This window comes from Mauremys reevesii, linkage group 9 (assembly GCF_016161935.1).
Source record: "Mauremys reevesii isolate NIE-2019 linkage group 9, ASM1616193v1, whole genome shotgun sequence".
Lineage (NCBI taxonomy): Eukaryota > Metazoa > Chordata > Testudines > Geoemydidae > Mauremys > Mauremys reevesii.
This window is the reverse complement of record NC_052631.1, coordinates 38,890,111-38,911,998: the sequence shown is the minus strand read 5'-3', so window position 1 is coordinate 38,911,998 and position 21,888 is coordinate 38,890,111. Positions and strand designations below refer to the sequence as shown.

The 21,888-nt window shown below is 43.1% G+C and overlaps 1 protein-coding gene across 3 annotated transcripts in view; it reads right to left on the bottom strand.

Moving 5' to 3' along the window:
* The window catches only part of SLC25A36 (solute carrier family 25 member 36), a 58,389-nt gene extending 37,876 nt beyond the window's left edge, over positions 1-20,513 (bottom strand). The window contains exons 1-2 of one of the 3 annotated variants that reach the window (XM_039488235.1): positions 18,661-18,785; positions 17,984-18,375 (exon numbers count right to left, since the gene is read on the bottom strand). In XM_039488235.1, coding sequence (XP_039344169.1) covers positions 17,984-18,075 — 92 coding nt within the window. In that variant the 5' untranslated portion in view covers positions 18,076-18,375; positions 18,661-18,785. Of the gene's footprint in view, positions 1-17,983; positions 18,554-18,660; positions 18,786-20,203 lie in introns of those variants that run through there. The other 2 variants (XM_039488237.1, XM_039488236.1) reach the window with 2 other exon arrangements.
* Between the last annotated feature and the right edge of the window lie 1,375 nt (positions 20,514-21,888).

Below are 21,888 nucleotides of genomic sequence, written 5' to 3'. Positions count from 1 at the left end.
CGCTTCTTCAAGGCAAGGAAGTAGATTTACTGTTCAGAAAATAGACCACAATGGACCTGAATCTGGAAAAATGAAAAAAAAGTCTTCTTATCTGGTTAAAAATGGAAAGAAACATGGTCTTTTCAAGTTTCACTGTACAGTCCTGCCAATCAGCTTTGAGAAGTGGTGCACCACTCCTCCTCCTCCCTTCTGCAGCACAACACAGCCAAGTAAATGGCATTTTGACAGTTTTGTAAAGGAGTCATCCTAGTGTGTGGTGCTAATAATTGCTTTAACCAATAGCTACATATACTCATCTGCTCATTGCACACGGCACAAAAAAAAAAACCTCTCAGGGAAAATAAGTAAAAATTGAAAGTCCATGAATCATGATTAGGGCATGAAGAACACTAATGTTTCTTTACTGCTACCACTGCTGAAAAAGTACATGCCTCAAAACCTCAAAAAAGGATTAAATACTATTCCACTTCCTGGATGAGTTTATAGAAACAACCCCCCAATTGATAAATCCAGAGTTCTAGACTTCACTCTGATCATTCTAATTTTTGAAGATTTGAGTCAGAACCTTACTCTTAATTATATATAAATGATCCCAATTCTACTTGCAGCTACGCTTGTGGAACTCCCACTGAATTCAACAGAAGTGGTGCTTGCTTATTGAAGACACAACTGAGGGAACTGCTTGGAATTTAAACAGTTTCAGAATAAGAGAGTCTAACCATCAAATATTTTCTGTTGAAAGACGACTAGGAGAGTCTCAAAACTGGTAATTGTTATTGTTTAAAAATTCTGCTGATTTAACAGCTCTTTTCATCTACCTGCTATTATTACCATATAATGTTCCAGTTAACGATTAGAGGTAAAAACCTGGCCCCATTCAGTTCAATAGGGCCAGGATTTCACGTTAGGAGTTAAAACTTTTCTGTACTAGATAGTGATTCTAAAAAATAATAATGTAATGCTCATGAAAGGTGCCAGAACCCAGAAGAACGAAATCCACTCTATCCAAAGAGCAGATAGCAGTGAGAGTTTTGTCACCCTGCCACTATGCTGCAGTACTGACATACTTCCCACCCAAATGTAGTTTGATTGAGGATTCATACAGAAACTCTTTCCTGTTGCACAGAAGGCCACAAAATTCATGCCAACTAGGATTATGGTTTGTGTATTGCATCCCACTAGACTCAAATCACAAACAGCTATACAGGGAATAATAAAAGTTTGGTCATCTTCACCCAGGCTACATTTAAATGAGTGACCCAGAAGTATCTCATTACCAATCCCAAGAGCCAATCAGTCTCTTCTCCAACTCCAAGATTACTCTAAAGTGAATTCACTTCCAAGTTTTAAATAGAAGCACATTTTTCTTGATCATGTCTATTCTCAGCACCCTGAGTCACTACACAGTCACTAAGGGATTAGGAGTCAACATACTAACAAAGAGTGTCTGTGTATTAAATACTACATAGATTCCAAAATTGGAGTTCAAATAATATAGTGATGGGACCATATAAGCACTTTCATGCATAGAAAAGTTAAAATAGCCTAGGGCAGTGGTTTTTAACCTTTTTTCATTTGTGCGCCTCTAAAATTTGGAATGGAGGTGTGGACCCCTTGGAAATCTTAGACCGTCCACGGACCCCCAGTGGTCCACGGACCACAGGTTGGAAACCATTGGCCTAGGGAAGTATGATAGAATATTAGCTTACTAAAGTAACTTCACATATCTTCATTTGGTAGTGAAAGTTATTCTAAAACTAAAACTTATTTACAGCCATACAAATATATACACATTAACAGACCTGTTCTATCCCAGCTCTTATATATGCTTTTCATCATTAGATTTCAAAGCACTTTACAAAGGAGGTGTAATTTATTTCGCACTGATTCTCTACTTCATGCCATTTGGAACATTTTCCATCCATAGCCTGAATATATTTTAAATGCTACAAAATGTTAACTAACGTGTTGTCTTTACGCAAAGCGATATACAATCAAATTATCAAGAATATATGAAACTGCTGCTTTTACCGTGTTAAAAAAAGACATATACAATAAATGCCTGAATTGTTTTTCCATTTGTGGTATGTACAACAACAACATTAGCTAGTGCAAAGTATTAGAACACTAAAGATACAATTATCAGAGGGGTAGCCGTGTTTGCTGCTTTTACAGATCCAGACTAAGAGTCCTGTGGCACCTTATAGACTAACAGACATATTGGAGCATGAGCTTTCATGGGTGAATACCCACGGACATGCATCCGACGAAGTGGGTATTCACCCACGGAAGCTCATGCTCCAATACGTCTGTTAGTCTATAAGGTGCCACAGGACTCTTTGCTGCTTTTAAAGATACAATGTTCATTACAGTCATAGTAATAAATTTATTTCTAACACTGGCTTCAGATTCACGTTGCCAGGACAAAGGAATGAGTACTTATGCTTTCTATCCCATAGATTTTTTGCTTGCTGGGTACTTTCAATTTGTAAGAAAAAGAAACAGTGTTTTCTTGGATGCAGGAGAAGAGGGGCAGAATATTAAGATGCGAATGAATAAAACACCAGGGCTATACTTTCAGGGAGCAAATGTTTTGCAGGTCCAAGGTCTGGGATTTGCTTTGCTAAATAGTGGCCCAGGTTCAAACACAGATCCATTATCTTATCAACCACAAAGGCTACCTATGAATATTATTCACCAGTAGAAAACTAAGCTGGTAATACAGCATTTGATTCCACACTTGTCCACACACTGGTCCTTAAGATACCAAATATTTAAAACAAACAAACAAACAAACAAACACACACACACACACACACACACACACACCACTAATGAGAAGCCCTCTTGATCTCGCCCACACAAACTTCATTCCAGCCTGGTTTTACAGTTGGTTATTTCACACAGTTAGAGCATGCACCAGGGCTGTACACCAGACATTGTCAGACTTTCCTCTTGTGGATCACATTAGGAGACTGTCTTCTGAATCCCTTCCCCTCTCATCCACAATCATATGGAGGACCCCGTCCCATTTGTCACCACATAACATCCCTGTGTGAACTACAGAAGTTGTTTACATGTAGAAATAGTATTAGCTACAAATATATTCAATATTTTCTTATCTTTTAGTGCAACTTGACACTTTCCAGGTGTCAAAGTTGTCAAGTTGCACTAAAGATAGGAAAATATTGAATATATTTGTGGCGAAATACTACTTCTACATGTAAACAATTTCTGTAGTTCACACAGGGATGTTATGTGATGACATCTGAAAGTCTGGTAGCCTTTCCTCCAAACACTATTAAGCATTACTCTCTATCCCTGGGACATTGTAAGGCTGCTATAGTGATTTTAATGTTTGGATGCCACATACTTCATACTATTTTTGCCCAATCTTTTTGTTAACTATGTAAAAAACTTTCACAGTTTTACAAGATTGGAGAAATTATTTGTCATTTCACTACTTAATTAAAAATCTGGAAAAGTGGAAAATGTGAAAATCTGTGCCAGCCCCCAATCAAAGGTTAGCTGTAAAACATCCTGTCTTACCTTTCAAAATTTGTGCAGTGATTTTTAAAAAGGTTTTCAAAAATACTTTGCAGTACACATTTGAAGTAATTTAAAAAAATAAAATAATAATAATAATAATAATCCCAAAAAGTTAAAGTTGCAGGCTTTAGAAAATTCAAAACAACAAAGGATTCTTTATTGTTACTATGAACTTTTACCAAGTTCAAGTCATTAATCTGTGAAGATTTCAGTAATTTAAATTAGGAACTAGTACACATTTGTTCAAATAAGTTTAGACTATGTCGATTCAATTTTTTTAAAATTATCTGCTGAAGAGGAAAAGAAATTAAATGTAATGGAACTTGGTATTCAAAGCACCTGCCTAGAAAAATCTTTTACCCCCTGTTCAAATCATCTATTCCAGTGGTTCTCAAGCAGGGGTACAGGTACCCCTGGGGGTATGTAGAGGTCTTCCAGGGGGTACATCAACTCATCTATTTGCCTGGTTTTACAACAGGCTACATAAAAAGCACTAGCAAACTCAGTACAAACTAAAATTTCACACAATGATTTTTTATACTGTTCCATATTCTATATCAGTGGTTCTCAAACTGTGGGCAAGTTTGTTTTAATTAGGTTGCCAGGGCCAAGCCCAAGCTCTGCTACATGGGGCTGAAGCCAAAGCCCAAGTTTTTAAGTGAGGTGAAACTTAGGGTATGCTAGACAAATCAGACTCCTGAAAGGAATACAGTAGTCTGGAAAGGTTGACAACCACTGATCTATTAAGTTATTTTCAAAATAAGGGGAAAAAAACAAATATAGCTATTTCAATATTTAGGTATTGTGGTTTGAGGTGCTTTTTTAAGCAATATACAGCAAAAGTGCCTCCTTTTAGATTAAGTGGAACTGTGTAGGCAATCATTTAAATGCAGAGTAGGTAAATGTTTTTAGAAATTTAGAAGTGGGTACAGGAAAGGGGAACAGACAAGAACTATTACTGTGAATTATTTTAAAAGAAGCTTTTTGAATTTTACTTGTTAATGAGACAAATCTCAGTATTTTCTCCTCTTGCAGTTACATGGATGTAGGATCAAAAAAAAAACGGTAGAGTGCATTTCTAAAATTATAGCATATATGATGAATGCTTGGCATAATAAACTCATATAACCTATGCCATAGTCTGCAATATAGATTTTTAAACACTCTGCATATGAATTATTGCTGATGCAGGGCATGCTATTCTTTATCAAAGAACTACACAATCGTTAAGTCTCAGCACCATTAGGAGAGATGCAAGTATTAACTTCTATAGACAGGAAAACTGAGGCATGGCAGTATTAGGTGACTAGCCAAGATCATACCAGAAGTACATGACACAGCTAGAAACAGAGGTGTGATTTTCTGACTCACAGACTGTGCATTAGTCACAAAACTATCCTCTCTTTCTCTTTAGTCCTGTTGAATAGGAGGAGGCTCTTTAAACTGAAAACTTCTATTTTGTATCACATTAAGAGTTCTCCTCCACAGCTGCCAACATATGTTAGGATGGTTGTGTACATAGAAGTACATAACAAAGAGAGAGCTGCATGTCTTATGAAAGCTACAAAAACAGCAACTGTGTACAATTTTCTTTGTACAAACACTAACTTAGTATACAGATGTGCCAGCTGCACTGATAAAATAAGCTAATGGCATGTTAAAGAGGTCTCAGTACACATTCACAGAAAAGATTCATTCCCATCACCATCTCTCATCTTAAGGTACAAATATATTTAAAAACTGTTAAAGGAAACACACAAAGTTAAGGCTAAAATCATCACCTCATTCTTTGGCTGCTGTTAGAAGTGATTTGAGGCCACCTGAAAGTGACCCTTGTTAGTAGCATGCTATTTGATACCATACAAGCTCTGCAGACTGTGACACTGACATCCAACAAGACACAGAGATGGAGTTTCAGCCATTGCTTTCAAGTAAACAGACATTACCAAAAAAAAAAAAAAAAAAAAAAAAAACCAGACCCATTTCTTTCATTAGGGTATTACATTTGGTGTCCTTATTTCCACCCATTCCCCACTTACTCTGTGTAGGATAATTTTGTAGAGTTCAAAATGAACTCTCTTTGGGCTTGATTCTTGCAGCATTTCCATTTCCCTCCAGCAAGACCTGAACCAGTGTGAACCATGTTTCACTATATTAAAAAAAAAAAAAATACCAGTACAGCCCATCTGTTTGGATTATAATATTTCATTTAATCACCTGCTTACAGCAGCTGAGAGTACAGGTATATGGAAATAAGAAGCTCACTTCCTATGCATATGCTACTCCTGGCAGAATTCTGCGCCCCTGTAGGGGGGCAGAATTCTGCGCCCCTGTAGGGGCGCAGAATTCATATAGCCTGCATATTTCTGTGCCCCCTGCACAGAAAAGTGCAAAAGAAATCTGCAGTGGGACACGCGCCTCTTCCCTGGCAGACCAGGCACCCTAAAAAATGCAAATCACTGGGGGGGGCTGGGTATGGATGTGCGCGGAAACCTTGATCAGTCAGGGGTGGGGCTGGGCATGTGTGCCTGACAACAAGCGTGAAACTCTGTTCCTCTCGCTTGCTACTGCAGCTCGCTGGGGGCATGGAGGGGTAGGGTTTTTTATTATGCACAAGGAAAGCTCTTTCTCCCAGGCAGAAATGCAGCAGCCTGCCTGCTAGTTAATTCATTTCATTCTCTGAGGCAAAAATGTAGCAGCCTATCTGCTTAGTAACATTGTTAATGTTCCTATTGTTAGTTAGCTCTTCCCATTCTCAGTCAATTCCTGCAGGAGCACAAAATCTGTAGGAGTTTTAAGGCCCCTACATTGCCAGAGTGACGTAAAGCCTTATAAATGACAGTACAGGAATCAGTGTGGAAGATCTATGTGCTTTCTCACTTTTCTCCTGTGCCAAAGTGGCACAATGGAGTTAGATTATAGCTCCGGATTTATTTTACTTACATATTATAAGGAGGGGGGGGGGGAAATTGTGAAAAATATTTATTTTAGTATTTTTAAACAAAACAAAAACCATCACTACCACACACAATCAACTTCTCTAGAATTTGCACTTAACTTGTCAGATCACAGAATGGTGTAGGGAAGGGAAGGTGCAATAGAGATTTTGTAATAATGCATCAGCTGTTTACTTGTCTGGATAGAAGGAAAATTCCCAGACATTGAGGAACTGAATACAGTGCAGTGATTAACTGTAGTCACAAGATTTATTGAACGGGCACCAAAACACTAAGTGAAGCCCTGATCTTGAAAATGAATGTATTGTAAATACAATATATTATATAAAATAAAAATTGAATTTTAACTTGAATCGTTAGTTAAAAGACCAAAAAAAAAAATCCAATCCATGCATGTCCCTCCACCATGATTCAGTAGACAGAGTCTGTGGGTAAAGAACTAAAATATCAGACACGCTGCTAAACATAACTTGTACAGACATACAAGGAACTTTATTTACAAGTAGGTCAGTAACTCTGGCAGTAGCATAATGAGACCAAAGTGCATTTGAATAGGAAACACGTGTTATCCCTGTGTATCAGTCAATTCCTAATATTAATCTTCAATATTTGTTGTACACAGTTTATTTACTAAGACTGACACCAAAAATACATAGAAAGACACCCACTTCTTTGTGTTTATAGTTCTGGCATATCATTAATAGATGATGGACAAACTACTACAGTTTACTAAAAAGAGATTCTGTAATCTAAATAATTGATGAAGATATTGAACAGTACTGGAACCACAACTCATTCCTGCAGGATCCCACTTGTTATGTCCTTCCAGCATAACTGTGAAACCACTGATAACTAGTTTCTGGGAAAGGCTTTCTAGTCAGTTTTGCACCCACCTTAATGTAGCTCAATCTAGGTTGCATTTCCCTAGTTTGTTTATGAGAAGGTCGTGTGAGACAGTATCAAGAGCTTTACTAAAAAGTCAAGATATACCGCGTCTACCACGTCCCCCCCATCCACAAGACTTGCTACCCTGCCAAAGAAAGCTATCAGATTGGTTTGAGATGATTTGTTCTTGACAAATCCACGCTGACTGTTACTTATCACCTTATTATCTTCTAGATGTTTGCAAACTGATTGCTTAATTATTTGCTCTATTATCTTTCCCAGTACAGAAGTTAAGCTGACTGGTCTGTAATTTCCTGGGTTGTCCTTATTTCCCTTTTTATAGATGGGCAAATATAGTGCCATTTTCCAATTCTCTGGAATCTCTCCCGTCTTCCATGACTTTTCAAAGATAATCGCTAATGGTTCAGATATCTCCTCAGTCAGCTCCTTGAGTATTCTAGAAAGCATTTCATCAGGCCCTGGTGACTTGAAGACATCTAATATGTCTAAGTAATTTTTAACTTCTTTCCCTATTTTAGCCTCTTCTGATCCTACCTCATTTTCACTGGTATTCACTATGTTAGACATCCAATCACCACCAACCTTCTTGGTGAAAACTGAAATAAAGAAGTCATGAAGCACTTCTGCCGTTTCCACATTTCCTATTATTGTTTCCCCCTCCCTCACTGAGTAACGGGTCCACCCTCTTGGTCTTCCTCTTGGTTCTAATGTATTTTTAGAAACTTTTCTTGTTACCTTTTATGTCTCTAGCTAGTTTGATCTTATTTTGTGCCTTGGCCTTTCTAATTTTGTCCCTAATAAATAAAATAATAATAATAATACCTGCTCAGCGATTTCATGGTGAGAATAATATTACTAGTATTTATCAATTACAATTGGTTAACATAGTAAAAGTACACCTCTACTTCGATATAACGCTGTCCTCGGGAGCCAAAAAAATCTTACTGCATTATATCGAACTTGCTTTGATCTGCTAGAGTGCGCAGCCCTGCCTCCCCGGAGCGCTGCTTTACTGCGTTCTATTCAAATTAGTGTTTTATCGGGTCACGTTATATTGAGGTAGAGGTGTATCCTAATTTTTCTATATAAAAAAATGAGTTCACACCACTGTGGCTTTTTTGGGTAATGTGGATTGCTAATTTGGCTCCTGAACCACTGAGGTCTGAGTATCACTACTATAATCTGTCACCAAAGCTTCCTCTATAACAGTGGTTCTCAAACTTTTGTATTGGTGACCTCTTTCACATAGCAAGCCTCTGAAGGTGACCACCCCCCCCCAAAAATTAAAACCACTTTTTTATATACCGCATATACTCATTCATAAGCCGAATTTTTAGTAAAAAAAGGGAAGCACCAGAGAAGAGGGTTGGCTTATGACTGGTTTAGGGAGGGAGAGGTGGGACACAGCCCCTCCTCCCAACAGAGGGAGCAAGGAGAGCCAGCACAGCCAGAAGGGAAGAGGCAGGGACAGAGTCTCTCTGCTTCTGGCCACGCTGCTCTCCCCCCAGCCTCCGAAGCAGCTGCAGCTCTGGGGCTGGCAGGCTGCAGCCGTGCTGATTGACCCTGCCCCCCAGAGCAGGCTGCGGCTGCTTGGCCCAGCCCACTGGAACATGCTGCAGCCGCGCCGCCCAGTCTGGCCCACTGGAGCAGGCTGCAGCCACCCAGCCCAGCCTGCCAGAGCAGCTCCAGCCAGGTCAGAGACAGCCTCCCCTGGCCCTCCCCAGATAAGGTGGGAAGGGATGGGATGGGGAGAGTGTGGGGGTCCCAGGCTAGGGTTGGGGTCATGTGGGGAGTGGTCACAGGGGTTACTTCCCTGACCCCCAGCTTCTCCCCCCCAAAAAATTTCCCCACCAGTTGCTGTCCTGGCCCGTCAGGGTAAGCAGCTGGTGCGCTGGGATACTTTGCTTACTTAGGTTTACCTCTGTGCCTGCGGATGCTCGAGGTAAACAAACCATCTCGGCTCACCAGCGGCTTATCCTGATGGCCCGGGAGCCAAAGTCTGCTGACCCCTGAATTATAGGGTCGGCTTATAAAAATTTTCCATTTTTACTTATCCATCTTAGGGGGGGGATCAGCTTATGAACAAACCGGCTTTTTAACACTATTATAAATGCTGGAGGCAAAGCGGGGTTTAGGGTAGAGGCTGACAGCTCACGACCCCCCATGTAATAACCTCCCCCAGTTACTTCCTGTCGCCATCAAACTCCTCTCACCCCCGCCCCCCTCCCCGAGTTATTTTCTGTGCCTAAGCTCCCCGCGCGCTGCTCCCCAATGTTTGGGGCCAGGTCTCTCCCCTGGCCCCACCTGCCGCCCCCACGCGCCTCCCCCCAGTGTCTCCCGGCCCCCACTTGCTGCCCCCTCACCGCCCGGGAGCCTGCCCGGGAGCTCACGCTGACTCCACTCCTCCATTATGCCAGCTTCCGGCATCACGTGCTGCCGCAGGGTCCTAGCGCCCCTCTGCACTAGGGCCAGGGCAGGCTGCCCTTCCCCTGCCCTTCTGCCCTAGTCCTGAGACTCTCCAATGCCCCGAGCCTCTCCAATGCCTCAAACCCCTCACCCTCACCCCCACAGCCCTCACCCCTGCACCCCCTCCTATCCCCAAACTCCGTCCCAAAGCCTGCACCCCCACCCCCTGCCGCAGCCTGGAGCCTGCGCCGAGCACAGAGCCTGTACTCCAGACCCCCTCCCGAACTCCCTCCCAGAGCCTTAGGCAGTAAATCTAAGTGCATGTTTTGTCCTTTGAGTGAGGTGCATTACTGAGTATATATATTTATTAAAACTGCTTGGAAATGACTTCGTCAAAAAAAAGAACACTCATGGAAGAAAAGAGTTTTCCAAGACAAATGGGAGAATTTATATTTTTTCACAGAGGTAAAAGATAAAATTCAATGCCTTATTTGTCAGCAAACGATTGCTGTTCCCAAGGAGTATAACGTGCGTCAGCACTATGACACGATGCACCGTGAAAAATATGATGCATTCACCGGAAAAATCCGAGAGGAAAAAGTTCAGCAATTTAAAGCAGCATTTGCCAAGCAAAGAAATTTATTTTCAGGGATTAACAAGTCTAGTGAAGATTCAGTAAGAGCAAGTTTTGTGATAAGCGAAATGATAGCTAAATCATCACGACCTTTTACAGAAGGCTTATTCATAAAAGAATGTCTTATGAAGGCCAGTGAAATTTATGTCCTGATAGGAAGAAAGTTTTTGAAGGCATAAGCTTGTCTGCAAATACAGTTGCCTGCAGGATAACGGATTTAGCTGATAATGTGCAAAAACAATTGATTCAAATGGCAAAAGACTTTGAAGTATTTTCAGTTGCTCTTGATGAGAGTACAGATGTATCAGATACCGCACAGTGTGCAGTGTTCATTAGAGGTGTGGACTGCAATTTGAATATAACTGAAGAATTGCTAGACTTAATGCCACTGAAGGGTACCACAACGGGACGTGACATATTTCAAGGATTGGAAGAGTGCATTGAAAAAGCTGCGCTGCCATGGAACAAACTCGTATCTTTGGCTACGGACGGTGCGCTATCAATGTGCTCTGAAAACATTGGTGTGGTTGGATTATTGAAGACCAAACTGAACAGCCTCAATATACCAGGAATTAGCTTCACCAGTATACACTGTATTTTGCACCAAGAAGCCCTGTGTAGTAAAAGTCTACAAATGAAAGAAGTTATGGATGTAGTTGTTAAAACTGTTAATTTTATACGTGCACGAGGGCTGAATCACAGACAGTTCACTTCTTTTCTAGCAAGTATGGACAGTGAATATGGGGAACTTCTGTATCACACTCAAGTTAGATGGCTGAGTCGTGGAAATGTTTTGAAGCATTTTTTTGCACTTAAAGAGGAGATTGATTCCTTCATGAAAATGAAAAACAAGGAGGTTCCACAGCTTGCTGATTCCACTTTTATCTGCAACCTTGCTTTTCTAACAGATGTAACTGATCACCTGAATGCACTGAACTTGAAACTTCAGGGTAGAAAACAGGTGATAACACAGATGTATGACAGTATTAAGTCATTCAAAGTCAAGCTTACTTTATGGGGGAAACAGCTGACTGCTGGCAATTTGGTCCATTTCTCAACTCTGAATTCCTTAGGAAAAGTTGAACCCAAATCCTTGAAAGAATATGCAGAGATCATTTCTAACTTACACAAACAGTTTGATGTGCGGTTTAAAGATTTCAAGGCACTTGAACCACATTTTCAACTTTTTTCCACACCATTTGCTGTTGAAATTGACAATGTTGCAGAGGAAATGCAGATGGAGTTAGTGGAGCTTCAGTGTGACACGATTTTGAAGCAGAAGTATACAGATGTTGGAATTCCAGAATTCTACAGGTTTCTTTCACAAGAAAGATTTCCCATGTTATTCTCTGCTTCTGCAAGGATAATGGCAATGTTTGGAAGTACATATATATGCGAACAGTTTTTCTCTTCCATGAAGATTAACAAATCTGTGTTAAGGTCAAGGCTCACTGATGAACATTTGCAAGCAACACTGAGATAGGTTTGATATCCTGAGACGAAGCCAAATATTGATGCTCTGGTTGATGCAAAACGCTGCCAGCTAAGTGGCCAAAAATGAAATGACTGTCAAAATTAGCACTGACGTTTCACATTACAGTTAAAGAAGTTAATAAAAAAGTTAATAAATTGACTTTTAATAGCATACTATATTTTAATACTATACTACTATATTACTCTTCATTTTTTTTTCTGCCTACCGCCAAGCCGCCAAACAGCTGTTGGTGGCGCTTAGCACTTTCCAGGAGGGAGGGGGGAGGGCGGGGAGCCGCGCGCTTAGGGGAGGAGGTGGAGAAGAGACGGGCCTAATGGAAGGGGTGGATTGGGGGTGGGGCCAGGGGCAGCAAGGGGGCGTGTCAGTGATGCGGCCCTCGGGCCAATGCACTAGTCCTCATGCGGCCCTCGGGGTCATTTGAGTTTGAGACCCCTGCTTTATGCTTTGTTTTTGGAGTTTCTATTACTAACAGAAGTAAATAAATTTGTTTATAACTTCATCTTTATGTTGACAGTGATCCTTTAAATAACATCAGCTTTCTAATAGAAAATTCTAGATATGCCACAATTCTCAAAATATCATTAGCTATTTTTACCAAAGGCACAGAAGTTCAAAGTAGCAACACCCAATTCATGGAGCAAATTACACAGTCTCAATTTTAAACAAACATTGGGTTTTTCTGAGAGGATTATTTGGGCAAAAGAGGAAGGGGAAGCTGCGGGAGGGAAGGCATTGATTGGGGTGGCCTAGGAAAGGAAGAGGATCAGGACTAAATCTGAAATATATCAAAGTATACTAATTTGTGCCAAGAGTCTTAAGTTTGGGAAAGTGGGTTTGGTCCAGCGGTTAGGACAACTGAAGTAAACCTGACAGTACTTTTTGCCTTATTGTTATGAATTACCTCCTAATAGTCTAATTATACTGGCCCTGTACAACTTAAAAAAAAACCCAACACACACACACACACACACCCCTAAATTAGCTACCAGTTAACATCTTAAACTGAAACTATCAGTGCATGAATCCACCCTTTCAGACACTAACACTGTTAATCTGTACAGTGTACCTTCATCCTATGAATTATAAAGACTTAACTCTGTTTCAGTATTTTGCAGAGATTCACTAAAAACCTACAAGCAGACAAACTGCTGCATGACTTCAGTTATTTTTAGGATTCCAAAGATTTCTGGTTAGCTGTACAGATTGCAGAATCCCCTGGAGACTGCTGTTGAAGCATGTTTACCTATTCAGGAGAAAGGTCAACTTGCTGCAGGGAACCAAACAGCTTTAAAAAAAAAAAAAAAAAAGTGAAAGTCAAGGAACTGCACAGTTCAGCCACACCACTCATGCAAAGAAGTTTCCCACCTCCTATGTAGTAATGTAATGCCTTATCCTTGACTGGTCCCGAGAACACAGCCTGAGTTCCTACTGCTTTAAAGGATAAACTCAGTCTGCGCAACCCCAAAGCCCTGGGCATTTCTGGAACAGAAAGGAAGTCACTCCAGCATGGATGCTAGTTACTAAACTAATTTTCATTTGTGACTCTCCAATTTCTAGTACCCCTTCCCTCCCCACAAATTAAAAAGTCAATTACTAAGATGCCCCCACCCCCAATGAATTCCAAAACCAATTACTAAGGGGCATCATTCTTTTCTGTGCAGATTTTTTTTAAATGATTCTTGCTACAAACCTTTTTACCAGAAGGTCCTATAATCAATAGATATATTTAATGTACATGCTTGGACTGGACTAAAATATTAATCTAGATGCTATCCAATACAGAGATCCATTAACATGATTCTCCAATCTTAAAATTGGAAATCTTCTGTACCTTCCCCTTCCTGGCCTGGCTTAATATGCCCGATCTAGTACCCATCACAAGACTACATGGGAATACAAATGCATGGACTCAACCAAAAGTCAGAGGGCCCCATGCTAACCCCTGGAAAAAAAAATAATTAAGAACTACACAAAGAGTTCTAAGAAGTGCATCCAAGCAAGTCTTCAGGTGACTGGAAATTTCACATAAGGCACTGATCCTAGATCAAGATCAAGTAGTGCAGATTTCTAATCCTCAATGCAGAGTTAGTGGGACTCTGCATGGGCACATGGGTTTGTGGCTGTGGATCCTGATGCATGGCTAGAATATAGTACTAATTTAATAATGTAGTATGAATATAGTATTTTGGCTGTGTTGAAAGTGAGCAGTATCAGTGATTGCACAAGCATAATGCAACACCTACCCAGGCTTGACAGTATATCTAAAAGTATAAATCCTTTTAATCAACTTTTGGTGCTTATGATATAGAATATTAAAAAGAGCTTCTGATTAAGTGTGGTAAACTGGGTGAAAGCAAAACGTGTGTTTTAATATGGCTAAATGTCAATGTATACACCTAGGAACAAAGACTGTAGGCCATATTGACATCATGGGGAACGCTATCCTGGGAAACAGGGACTCTGAAAAGGATTTGGGGGTCATGATGGATAATCTTCTGAACATGACCTCCCAGTGCAACACTGTGGCCAAAACAGCTAATGCATAAACAGGGGACTCTTGAGTAGGAGTAGAGAGGTTATTTTACTTCTGTATTTGGCCTTGGTATGACCACTGCTGGAATTCTGTATCAAATTCCGGTGCCCACAATTCAAGAAGGATGTTGATAAATTGGAGATGGAACAGAGAAGAGCCACGAGAAAGATTAAAGGACTAGAAAACATGCTTTTCTCAAGGACTCAAGGAGCCCAATCTATTTATCTTAGCAAAGAGAAGGTTAAGGAGTGACTTGATTACAGACTGTAAGTAACTAGATGATAAACAAATATTCATAATATACCTTTTGCTGTTAGACTGAAAAGCCTAAGATGATCCAGTGGATGGAAGCTGAATCTAGACAGATTCAGACTGGAAATAAGGCATAAATTTTTATCAGTGAGAGTAATAAACCTTTGGAACAACTTATGAAGGATCATGGTGGATTCTCCATCGCTGGCAATTTTTAAATCAAGATTGGATGTTTTTGTAAAAGATCTGTTGTAGAAATTATTTTGGGGAAGTTCTATTTTGGATCAGACAAGATGATCCCAATGGTCCCTTCTGGCCTTGAAATCTATCAATCTATGAATTATGGTTCTACTGTGTAACTGTTATTTTGCAATAAAAAAAGTCCGAATACTGGTATTTCAGTATACAGATAGTAAAGCAAGGATTCATAAAGTGGCCAAAGGCATATGCTATTTAAAACAATATTTCCTTGCACGTTATTACTGATTGAAATTGCTTTTCTTTTTTAAGACCAGATGTTCCAATAGCAGAAAAATGATTTGCAAAGTTCTCTGTTACCAAATGAACAAAATGCCAAGTTCTTGTTTTAATAACACCTTTGAATCTCCTACTTGTCTGTCTTCTACACATCAAAATGAGCCAATGCTTATTTGATGTTTCCCTGCACTATTGACTTTCTAGCTCCAAATGTGACTTCTACCATATTTTGATATATTTTTGAAAGATTCTCACTTTTGGAAGCTATAGTTGTCTAAAAGGTAGATTTCACATAACAATAGTGACACTTTCATAAAGCTACTGAGGGAGCAGAAATGTACTGGTGGTCAAATTACTCCAGTAGAAATATGTAGTAAAACTTGAATGTTTACTAGGAAAAAGTCTGTGTTACTTCAATATACACAGGATATTTCAATGGACCTAATCCCATGAAAGAAGAGGTACTCTAATTGTTTATAATTTTAGATAGCTGAATATTATTTCTATTTTAGGTTGGATGTCATAAAACACTGATAATATTTACCATCATCTTTACTTGCTTATTTTTCATAAAATGAAACTGCCAAAGTAAAATGGCTTTAATATTTAAAAACACTGAAAAATTATGCAACAACTACAACCTGTTTAAAGTTCAGTATGCTACAAAAATCAATCAAGCCTGCTATAAAGGGAGCTACGTGAGTATGGGGCATGTACATAGGGGTGGGGGTGGGGAGAGGAAGGCAATCAGAAATAGAATGTGGATCCGTTCAACTTTAGTTCTTTAATTTAAAATCCAGACCAAGCTGGTAGCAGCCACGAGCTGTTACAATCAGATATTTGTTTGGTGCCTATTATGAAATGAGCTAGCAATCACAATTCAGTTCTAAGATGTGTCTGCATCATTAAGTCACTACAACTGACTTCTTCAGCAGTAGTCTCAATACAGAGGCCAACAATTAAATGGAAATGAAGACTGAACTGCCCCCTCACCCCTAAAGCTAGTCCCCCTCACCCCTAAAGCAAGTGATGTTGGAGCTTTCTGTTTTGGTCCCATATCTGGAACGTTTCATAAGCATTACATTCACCCCAATAAGGTGAATAAAATCCTGTTTTCCTACCTTCCCATATTGTTCCCACCACACACATTAGATATGGTAACAGTCCTGATATAAAGCAATATTTTAAAGTGCTCTTCTATATTATTCAGCAAATTCTAAAATAAAAGGAATCATTCAAGGAAAGATCACTCTTCATGCTATAAACTAAAGTGACATACGGGTTTTTCAGTTACCCTAAATAATTTTCACACTGCTAAATGAATCAATATATACTTCTGGCTTTGCTGAGACAGGATTAGAAATAAATCTGTAGCTAGCACCCAGTGAAAAGGTAATATAAGGTGTCTCAGCATCTTCCACACAACATCACCTTTGACTCATTTGAAGGGCCTGGTAGCCAGATCACAAAGTTTATAGATCAGACCTCTTATCAAGGGCAGGGAAATTCATTAGCTTCAGAGATTAACAATCTCCATCTGGCCTTGATTCAGTTTACAGACCTGAACCTTGTGTTTACTCTCAAGCAAGCTTCTCTCACTCTCTTGGCCTTCCTTTTGTAGAGCTGTCAAGTCAGGGTGCTGAGATGAGGGTTCAAAATGTTAGAGGCAGCAGGGACTCTCTCTCTCTCATTTTTCTGAAGATTTACAAGGAGCTGAAACCCGGGAGGCCCTGTCATAGGCCCTGCTGCTGCATTACTTCTCCTCTCCTTCCACTTGTACATCTGGAGGGCAGAAACTGGAAGTAATTGTACCTGCCCAAGCACTGTTACAAGGAAAGTGCTGGGGATCAGACACACATTCTGCTCATTAAGATCCTAGAGTGTGTACTCACACCCAAATCCTATAGTTTGCTTCAGCCTGAATCTGCAATCTCTTATCAGAGAGACCCGCTCTCCCCCAAGCCATACTCCCAATCCTCAAAAACCAGGGCAACTAGATAGACCACCCTCATGATTCTTCACAGAGCACAGCTAAGGTATCCTCTCCCAGCTGTACCAGAACACCAAGCCCAAATGACTAACCCTGAGAATCCATCCCCGTCTCTTCCCCACACCTTTGCATCTGTACATATGAGCACACACACACACACAGCTGTACATATGTACACACACAGAGCCCAGTTAAGTTGCCCTCCTTTTCTATAAGATCTGTCTAGATGAACCACCTCCTCTCCTCCCCCTACACCAGGTCCCTCTTCCTACCCTAGGAACTGTCTGAAGGCCCTACAAACAACACTACAATGGACAGGCCATCTAAAGAGGTTCCTCACATTCCAGCTCCTGAGAAGATTAAGACAAACCCCTGGCCCCCAACTCCCCCAGAAGAACAAGAGTGACGAGATCATTCGCTATGCGAGGATATACAATGATGCAGTAAACGGCTCAAAAACCATCCCAGCCAACAGGCCCTGCTGCCAGCCAGATACATGCTTCTACATGCAGCACTTCTGCAATCCCTTCTGCCTTTGGGGTGGAGGGAGGTGTGTGCATGACACATTCCTCTCCTGAGAAACATACCATTAAACCAACTATAAAATACCTCCATGGCCATCTAGGCCCCCAAGGCACACCTCCAATTTCCAGTAAGAGACCACATAAAAACAGAGAGATTCACCCCCACCATCAGAGCCTCTCCCCCCACCAGGCCCCCATACCATGCAGCAGTATAAGGAGTGGGGGGGCTAGAGAGAGAAACTAGGGGCTCCACCACCTACCCTCCAGCAAAGAGATGCACCAGGCTGTGTCTCTGGCTCATCCTCTCATGCTTGGCCCCTGCAGACAGGAGGTAATGGGCGCTTGTGCTCATCCAGGTCCCTCACTGCTGCTGAGCATGGAGCTGTCCGGCGACAGAGACGGCTGCGTCCCACGTGGAGAGCGAGGCCACACCCGCTCCCCCCAGGCCACAGACAACGGCAGCCGGGGTTGCTGCTCTTGCTGCGTCCTCCCGCGGCTGCAGCCACGGCAAACCAGGGACCTGGGCTTATGAACACGCAGCTGGGCCCAACATCAACAGACATCGCCACTGGCTCCCGGCAGGACGTGACATCGCCGCCCCGCTCCAGCTGGAACCGTTCACATGACCAGCGCCGCGCAGGGAGGGGAGAGGCTGGAGAGATGCGGTGCAGAGAAGGGAGTTAATTCAGGCTGCTGGGATTCCCCTACAGCCTCCTCTCCTGCCTCCACATTCAGAAGCGGGGAGGGGAGGATGGATCACGGCAAGGGGGAGGTGGAGAAGGGGGTGCCGGAGGGTGTTCCCTGGGGGAGATTTCTTAGCATACGGGGGAGAGGGATTTCCGGGAGGGACACTGTTATCTAGCAGCAGCGGCGGGTCGGAGAGCATTTCTGTGTCTAGATAATCACGAGCTGCGGGGGGGGGGGGGGGTGACTCTACCTTTGCGGCCTCCCTACTGCTCCCTGCGGCTGCAGCCAGAGGCGTGCGGCCAGCTGGGAAAGGTGCGTCCTCTTTCAGCGAAGGGCAGAAGAGTTTCCTCCCCTGGCAGTGATAAAAAGGGAGGGGCAGGAGACCCTACGGTCTCTGCTTTGAGGCTCTCGAAGACTCAAGTGGTCTCTATTTTGTGCCGGCTCCTCCCCGGAACGAACAGGGGCGGAACTAATGGAGGCGCTGAGGGCTGATCCTCGCTCTGCGGGGCTGGGCACTGACGCTGTCCCGGCTCGGCGTCTGGGCCCGGAGAGCGCGGCATAACCACGGGGGGGAGTGAGCAGGGTGCGGAGCTGAGGCAGCCACACTGCGGTTGCAGATGGGAGAGGAGAATGCAGCAGGCTCAGGCCATCTTCACGGCCCCCGGTGTGACAACGCGGTAGCAAGTCCTGAGCAGTAGCCAAGATGGTCACGTTTACGTGGCGGAAACTACAGCTAGTTGCAAGAGGGGAGGGGTTGCTGGTTGTGCCTGAGGTCAGGACTCCGGGCAGCGGGGAAGGGCTGGGGGGAAGGAGAGGGGAACCCACCCGCTTGTAGAATAAACTGGGCCGCCTTGCAGGAAAGACGGAGATGGGAGAAAGTGTTTAACCCTGGTACCTGCGCAAACAATGCCAGCCTCGGCCCAGGCACCCGCTTGCTCGTCTAGCTACCTCTGCAAGACATTGCCCGAAAGTGCCCGCCAACTCGCACCGTGACAGCCGCGTTCCCCACTGCGAACAGCCCCTGCTGCCATGCAGCCCAGACACCTCCTCCTGAAACGCCGCCGCCACCCCAAGACACCCTTTTACTTCCCCGCTCGCCAGTTTCCACCTACAGTGCCCTGAAACCCCCTTCCCTCCCTCCAAGCTACCCCCTGCCCCTGGGGTGTCCACGGTCCCCATCCCAACCCTCCTTCCGCATCGCTCACGGCAGCCAGCCAGCCAGCTCGTTCACCCCCAAACGCCAACCAAATCACTCTCAGCCCAAGCATCTCAACCCTTTGCCCACACCTCCCCCTGGAGAGAATTGCAGTGGGTGGCCTCCTCCCATCCACTCTCCAGACAAGTGTCCCCGCTGCCACTACCCCACTCATTGCGATCTCTTCGGCCCTCCACAGTGAGGGCTGTTGAGGCCCAACCACCTATCTCCTCCAAAAAGCAAAGGAGGATTTGTCTCGCCAGCAATCCCACCCCCCACAACAGCGGCGGCTGCACCAGACTGCAGATCTGGAAACCATTTCCCTGGTGGCTGCAGCAATGAGGAGGAGCTAGGAGAGGTGCTGCTTTGCATGTACAGGCCTTGCTGACACCCAGGAACGGGAAAACATCTCGCACAAAGGGGATCTCCCTGAAAAACGCTAGCGAATTCCTTCCCCCACCCACCTCCTTCTATTCCTTGACAGGCCCCATTTCCCTCGGACCTCTCCCCTGGATGATCACATTGCAAAGGGTTTGCACATGCATATGCCAGTGGGGCACAAGATGAGGCCAGAGTAATAATTAGTGGCTGCACCTACCCTCCAGCAAACAGATGCACCAGGGTGTCTCTCTGGCTCATTCTCTCTCATTCTCGTCCGCTGCAGACGGGAGGGAGGGAGGGAGGAGGTGATGGGCGCTTCCGCTCTGCTCGTTCACTCCTCTGGGCGCTGAATGAACAGACACGGAGTCAGAGCTGCTTCCTGCTGCGAGCGAACGTGCCACCAAGCGCCGGCTCCTTCCCTCCTCCCGCGGAGAGAACAGCAGCCTCGATCACAGCTGCTACAGCTGGAGCCTCCGGCGGCGGCAACCACCCGCAGCAAAGCCAGTGCCCCCACAGGTCTTCGCTTATGAATATGAAACTAGGCCCAACATAAACAGACCCTGCCATTGGCCCACGGGAGGATGTGACATCAGCGCCCAGGCCCAGCTCTAGCAGGCTCCTTTCACGTGACTCGCAAAGTCTTCAATGAAAGAGCTAAGGGTGGTGGAGGAGGCTGGGCTGTCTGGAGACAGAGAGAGCGTGGAGAAAGGGATGTGAGGATATAGTGTATAATTAATGTACAGCTAACAGCTTAATACAACTGCACAGCATACGAGATACCATAGGACACCATACGGCATAGGGGCTAGCGTATTGCCATCATGTGGTGTTTTACAGCATGCAATATAGTACATCAGTATACCATTCATCATGGGAAATACTGCATCCCTGTAGTACTATATGTTACCTACAGTATGGGAGAAGGCATATCACTATTGTATAGTACTATCTGTGGTGTGTGAGATACTATTATCACTATTATATGGTATCCTTTTGATATAGAAGATAATGTATCACTGTCTTGTGGCATCATATGGCATACAAGACAGCAGATTATTATTATACAGTACCCTATGGCATGCATAATAACATGACTGCATGATAATATTTGGCATGTGATATAATGTCTCACTCGACTGTGAAGAAGCACAAGCTGAAGTGGTATGACCATGTAACAAGCTCATGTGGCCTATCCAAGATCATCCTCCAAGGGCCAGTACAAGGGAAGAGAAGAAGAGGTAGACAGAAGAAGAGATGGAGTGACAACATAAAAGAGTGGACAGGAATGGTCTTCATGGAGAATTGAGCACTGACATACAATCGTTTGGGGTTGATTGCTCATCAGTGTTGGTGCCCCAATGACCAATGCGTTTTTGGGAGTGATGATGATGATGATCATAGAATCATAGACTCATAGAACTGGAAGGGACCTTGAGAGGTCATGTAGTCCAGGCCCCTGCACTCAAGGCAGGACCAAGTATTATCTAGACCATCCCTGACAGGTGTTTATCCAACCTGCTCTTAAAAATCCCCAGTGATAGAGATTCCACAACCTCCCTAGGCAATTTATTCTGGCGCTTAACCACCCTAACAGGAAGTTTTTCCTAATGTCCAACCTAAACTGCTCTTGATGCAATTTAAGCCCACTGCTTCTTGTCCTATCCTCAGAGGTTAAGAAGAACAATTTTTCTCCCTCCTCCTTGTAACCTTTTATGTTCTTGAAAACTGTTATCATGTCTGCTCTCAGTCTTCTCTTCTCCAAACTAAACAAACCACAAACCCTATGTTTTTCAATCTTCCCTCATAGGTGATGTTTTCTAGACCTTTAATCATTTTTGTTGCTCTTCTCTGGACTTTCTCCAATTTGTCCATATCTTTGCTGAAATGTGGTGCCCAGAACTG